At 57.1% G+C, this 6,515-nt stretch overlaps 1 protein-coding gene across 1 annotated transcript; it reads left to right on the forward strand.

Annotated features, from left to right (window-relative positions):
- The first annotated feature begins 201 nt into the window (after positions 1-201).
- On the forward strand, positions 202-3,637 carry MESP2 (mesoderm posterior bHLH transcription factor 2). The gene is given in 3 exon segments (XM_041751208.1): positions 202-968; positions 970-1,764; positions 2,619-3,637. Coding segments are annotated over 3 exon segments (1,140 nt in total). The 5' UTR covers positions 202-893; the 3' UTR covers positions 2,889-3,637.
- The last annotated feature ends 2,878 nt before the right edge of the window (positions 3,638-6,515 follow it).

Raw genomic sequence — 6,515 nt, forward strand, 5'->3', positions numbered from 1 at the left:
CCTTCTTCATGAAATGGGAACAGCAAACATTTAGCTCACCTGCCAGGCCCATACTGAATGGTTCCACCCAGTACCAGCAGCCATCCTAGGTGGTGCGTTTTTGTATTACTGCTAGGAGATTGAGGGAACCTTGAGTGTCAGAGGAGTTAAGTGACTTGCCCAAGGTCACACAGCAAACAGATTCAGGCCTGCTTGGGGGCTCACCTTCTCTCATCTTCATCACCCACTGCTCCCTATCCCTCTTCTCCTGCCTGTTCTATTTTTCAGGGACAGAAACTATCTGTGGGTAGTGAGATGACTTTCTCTGTACCATTCAGCAAACCAGCAAGTGTGGGTTCCAGCTGCAACCCAGGAAGGATCCACCTGTAGGTCCCCCTACTTCCACCCCACCCCGAATCATTGTGGGCAAATCCCTCGGGGCTTGTCTTGACCTCTTACCCAGCACACCTGCAGACAGTGAGGGGAAGTCGCTGGGGGTGAGAGAGGCAGCCTCTCTTTGCACGGGTCCACATGTCACACAAGGGCCAGCCCGGCCGTCCCCAGACCATGGCACTGCCCACCACTGTCGGGCTCCTGGGCACTCACCATGCCACGAGCCCGGGCGGGTGGGAACTCGGTGAGAAGCTTCGCAGCTCCAGCCAGATGCGAATTGTCCCTCCCACACCTCGCGGGCTGCAGGGGCCTCCATTAGAGCCCCCGAGGAGTCAGAATCCACACCTCCGCAAATGGGCCCGCTTTCCCAAGGCCCCCCTGCCCAGGCCTTCCCTGGGCTCTGTGGGTTTTGACACCTCTCTGTAACCTGGCAGGGGGCCACCTCTCACCTTCGGGCCAGATAAAAGCTCAGGCCTGGAGGTGGCCGGCTCAGCCTCCCAGAGCCCTCGGCGGCCCCGGCCATGGCCCAGTCCCCTCCTCTGCGCGGCCTTCTGGGCCACGACCACTGGGCCTCACCCCGGGGCTGGAGCTGGGCCCGGCCACCCCGACTCCACGTCCCCGGCCTCCTCCTCGGATTCGTCGGGCTCGTGCCCCTGCGACGGCGCCCGCGGCCCCTCGCAGCCCGCGCCCCCGGCCCGCAGCGGCCGCGCCGTAGAGGCCGCCCCGACGGCGCCCGCACGAGCCCGCAGCGCAGCTGCCGGCGGCCCGCGGCAGAGCGCCAGCGAGCGCGAGAAGCTGCGCATGCGCACGCTCGCCCGCGCCCTGCACGAGCTGCGCCGCTTTCTGCCGCCGTCCGTGGCGCCCGCCGGCCAGAGCCTCACCAAGATCGAGACGCTGCGCCTGGCCATCCGCTACATCGGCCACCTGTCGGCCGTGCTGGGACTCAGCGAGGAGAGCCTGCAGCGCCGGCGGCGGCGGCGTGGCGACGCGGCGGCGCCTCCGTGCTGCCAGCTCTGCCCCGACGGCGGCGGCGGCGGCGGCGGCCCCGCGCAGGCGCAGACGCAGACGCCGGTGCAGGTGCAGGTGCAGGCGCGCGCCCCGGGGGGCCTGGGCTCCGCGGCGCCCTGGGGGTCCCCGCCGGCCCGTCCCGGAGCGCTAGTGGCGCCCGAGCGCCTGGGGAGCGGGGTGCCGGACGTGGATCCCTGGGTTACACCCCCTTACTGCCCTGCGATGCAGTCGCCCCCGCAACTCCCCCAAGGGAGAGCCCGCGACGCTGCCCTTTGGACACCGCCCCAGGCCTGTTCCGGAACTCAGACGTCCCCAGAACCGAGGAACCAGGCCACGCCCTGGACGCCGCCCCCCGCGGCCCCCGAGCTGGCTGTAGTATACCAGGTACGCGCGCATGTTAGGGTGCTACTTCCCCCGGGATGGTCCCCAGGTTCCTTTGGAAATGGCGAGGGTGGGTAGGCTCTAGTGTGCAGGGAATCACAGGCTTTTTCTATCCCAGTTTATCTAATCCAGCAACCCAATGAGAGGTAGAGAGAAGCTGAAGAGAGTATGGAGAGGACCCTTACCTCCTTGGAGAAAGAGGTGTGGCGGGCCCCAGGTCGTTAAGGCCACCACCACCTGGACCTAGGAAACTTGACAGCCAAGTTAAAGAGGGAATCCTTGGACTTGCTCCAGAAGCAAAATGAAAAGTAGTAAGAGCTATTGGGGATTCGCTCCCAAGTGCTCCATTAAGGTTTGGGGAGAGGGAGCCCGGCGGCCCCAGGGGTGGGGACTTCCAGGGTAGACTGGTTTGGAGCTGGTGACTGACCTTCCTCTTTCCTTCAAGCTTCATTTGTTCATGAGGCCCATGAGTGAATGAATCATGGTCCATAAAAGAGCATATTAATAACCAAAATTTACTGCTTGCTGTTTGCCCAACACCTTCTTGACGCTGTACATGTATTAACTCAGCCAGCCCTACAACTGTGGAATAGGTATTGTCATCATCACCCCCATTTTACAGATGAGAAAACTGAATAAAAGAGATTGAATTCTTAAACCTAATTAGTAGCAGAGGTGAGATTTGAACCCCTGGAGTGTATCTCCAGAGCCAGTGTTCTTCACCACTTTGCTTCACTGCATCCACGGCACCAGGGCTGTCCAGAAGCTGCCAGCCACGTTCCAGGGAGCATCCAGGGTCAAGGTCTCAGGGCATCAGGCAGTGGCCTGCTAATCAGCTGCTTTTGTCTCTCTTGCAGGGTATCTCAGTGTCTCCAGAGTCCTGTCTGTTGCCAGAAACCCCACCCCACCTGTCCCGCCCAGCATGCCAGAGACTCCAGCCTCAGACCCAATGGGGATGCTGGAGCCACAGTGTAGAGGTGCTCCCCAGCTCAGAGAACCAGGGACCAGGCCCTGCCTTCCAGCTCAGTGATGAAAGCCCTTCCCAGAGCTCAGGCCTGCAGCTCAGTGGCTGCCCTGAACTTTGGCAAGAAGATTTGGAAGGGGCCCACCTGGGCATCTTCTACTAATGGCCTTGCCTGTTGCCTTGTCAGCCAGGAATCGGGCCTTTGGTGTGAAGTGCCCTCCTCATTTGCTACTTGCTGTGATCTTCAAGCTTTTTTTTTTTTTTAAGCCAACAATCTCTTTTCCAAGTGATGTCTCTCACAGAGGCAGTGTTTGAAACATAGTGGGTGGCCTCCCTGGCTGGAATCAGGACTGGGGTAGTGTCCTCAACGTCCTGGACATCCCCCAGAATGACCAGTGCTCTGCAGGGCACTGCCTGAGCCTCAGGAAGGTGGTGGCTGCTTGACCACAGAGTTGGCCAGGCTGGGATTGTGGGGGGAGTCGGTGAGGGGGTGGGTGAGCGGGGAGAGAAGCCTGTATGCTTAGATTTTGTACTTCTTAAACAACAACAAAAATTTTTATTTGGTCTGTTTTTCTTCTATCAACCTTGGTTTTTATTGCCTCTGGAAAAGGAAGAATGTTCCCATCCCACAGGGAACAGTCATGCTGCTCTTCCTCACCCTGGGACTAGGCCTCCTGAGGTTGGTGTGTGCCCTCACTTGCCACTTTGACAAGTCTTTATCTCCAGGGGCTCCACCTGGCCTGCTGGGCAGGGTCACACAGGGGGTTAACATTTGGGCCTGTTCACTTGCCTCCGACCCATCACCACTATGTTGTCCATTCTTTTGAGTACATTCCCACTGACCCGGAGGGCTCTTTCACAGTTATATAAAAGTGATTTTAAAAAAATGATAATAAAAAAAGAAATGAGGTGGTTAGCTTGTATAAGCTAGGGCCAGTGTATTTATTTCTAGGGTTGCCATAAGAGAAGAGCGTACATCAGGTGGCTTGAAGAACAGAAGTATAATTTTCTCACAGTTCAGGAGGCTAAAAGCCCAAGCTCAGTTTCAGCAGGGTTGGTTTCCTCTGAAGCCTCTCTCCTTGGCTTGCAGATGGCCACCTTCTCTCTGTGCCCTCACATAATTACCCTGCGGTCTTTGCACCTGGCTTAATCACTTCTGGTTAAGGCCACTAGTCATACTGGGTTAGGGCCTACGCATATGACTTTATTTTACCTTAATTACCTCTTCGCAGGCACTATCTCTGAATACATTCACATTATGAGGTCCTGGGGCTTAGACTTTCACCATGGATGTTGGGGGAACACAGGTCAGCCCATAATACCTGATGTGAGGTCCTGGAGAGACAACATTCCCCAGCTAGCAGGGCAGATTAGAGGAAAGTGAGCGGTCAGGGCCCAAGTTGAGGATGTGAGTTTACATACAGTACTTAGGGACCAGAGAGAATGCTACAGCGTGGTGGGAAACAGGGTTGACACCTCTTTCTTGAGTTACCTGATCCATGTTACTGCTGCTGTTCTGATGTATGCTGCTTTAAGTAAAAATAAGAGGCACCTCCAGAATCTTGAAAGAATGCCACCCAAGATCCATTAATCAAGGCCACTGTGGGCTTGGGCGCCAAAAGTGGTAACAACCTCATTCTGTATATACTGACCCAAGTAGGGGAGAATCGCAGGATATAGGGGATGGGCAGTGAGGGATGTTTGCCAAGCAGGTGAGTGGGGAGTGACCCCGGCAGAAGAAACCGCATGTCCAGAGTTGACAGAGGTGATGAATAGAGTCGGAAAAGGAGCTCATAGGTTATGGGGATCCTGTCTGGCCTCTTTCTTGGGTGCTGGGAAGGCAGTGAAGGCGGGGAAAGTGGAAGGAATTGGGTCAGAGGCACGGGTGGTCCCTTGGGCTGCTTGGCAGAAATGGAGCCCGGTGGGGAGGCCATAGTGCAGGGCGACAGAAGCGGAGGGAGGAAGACCAGAGCACAAGCTGCTTGAGCTCTCAGCTGCACGCAGGCCAGCCATCCGACCCGATGATGTACCCGCTGACATCATCAAGCAAGTCACTCCTCTGTGCCTCAGTTACTCCATCTCCTAAAAGAAGAACTAATTTAGGTGCCCACTGAGGTAGCTTCTTCCCCTAGCCTTCTAGGGTTCTGGTTCTTCCCCCAGGGGCTCCTGTCCCTGGGGTCTGCCAGCCACAGGTGGGAGGATGAGAAGACCTCACACAGTGAGGAGATGGTTACAGGGGCCTGACCTGGGTGTGCGTTCCACTCAGCTCTAACTCTCCGTATAACTGGGAAAACTATGAAACCTGCCCAAGCCTCAGTTTTCTCAGCTATGAAATGGGGACAGTAACAGGCCCTATATCTCAGGGTTCTTGGGCTTGGCACATAGTAATTGCTGAATGGTGGGAGATGGTGTGGCCTGGTGGGTGCCTAATCTGACTGCATGCCGAGACACCTGGTTCTAGGGGCCCACCCTGAGAGCATGATTCAGTGCATTCAGCTGGGACTTAGGAGCCTGGGGCTTTAAGAAAATCCTTCCCAGATTTGGTTTCAATGGATAGTCTTCACTCCTTCATTTTATAGCTGATGAAACAAGCCCAGGGAGAGGAGCAACTTTCCCCAGCCCCCCAGCTAGGTAGGGATGTCAGGCCCCTGACTCCCTGTCCAGTGTTCCCTCCTTCCCTAGAAGACCCAAGGTCTTGGCTCCATGGTCTCATAGCAGCTGCACCAAAGGCAGAATTAAACAACTGCCCATCTTTTCCTTTGGTTCGCACAGATCTGGAGTTAGTCCTCATAGGGACAGAGGGGGATACTCCCTGGTCCAGGCACGGATGGCCATGCCCTTCCAGCTCCAAGGCCAGGTCCTCCCTCCTGTGAGGGCGGGAGTGGAGCCCCACAGAGCACTGGCCTCCTCCAGCAGCATTTGGAGCGTCTGCAATTCGGCAGCCAGCAGCTGTCTTTTCCCAGCTCCCCCAGCTCCCCTGAAGAGGCAGAGGTGAGAGGCCACCAGCTAGAGTTGCCTGGGAGACACCTGAAGTGCTGCTGGAATGGGGGTACAGAGCCCAGGGGGCTTGGGCCCATCTCCCAGCCCTGTCCTCAGCCTCTGCAAGGGAAAACTCAGGCCCACCTCTCAGGAGCAGTAGCCCCTCTGCCTCCATCCATCCGTGGCCTCACCCCTGCTGTGCTTGCCTGCTGCTAAGTGCCTGGCAGGAGAGGGAGAGGGGCTGATGCCTGGTGACTGGTCTTTCCACTCCTTCCTGGGGACACCCTCCACCCCTGCCTCCATCATCATCTGTAAGACTTTGGACATCCTTTCACGACCCTGTCGCATAGAGAACATGCCTCCTGAGGAGCCTCCTGGGGAAGAGGGAGGAGACATTCCCACACCAGCGGCTTCTTGCCCATCCCCAGGGTCTTCCTTCCCTGCTGGCCCTGAGTGGTCAACCCCCTGCAGAGTGCTGGGCAGGGACAAGCAGCCTGAATTCTAGTCCACAGGCCTCTGCTCTGTGTGTGACTTTGACCATGGTTCTGCAGGCGGGTCTCTGGCTCTGTGCACCCTCACTGTATTCTCAGGACCCGATTTCCTCCAGACACACAGGGCATTTGGGATGCCAGCCTCGGAAGCTGTCAGGTGGTGGGGAGCACACAACATGTGGATGCCACAGACCTCGCCCCAGCTCCAAATGGAGGGCTTCGGCCGCTCTGCCCCAGCTCAAGAGCCTGCTTCTCATTCTAGCTCTACTGAGTTAAACTCCCTGCGCCTCAGTTTCCTTATCTGCAAACCTGAGATAAAA

The sequence above is a fragment of the Vulpes lagopus genome, chromosome 4 (genome assembly GCF_018345385.1).
Source record: "Vulpes lagopus strain Blue_001 chromosome 4, ASM1834538v1, whole genome shotgun sequence".
Classification (NCBI taxonomy): Eukaryota; Metazoa; Chordata; class Mammalia; order Carnivora; family Canidae; genus Vulpes; species Vulpes lagopus.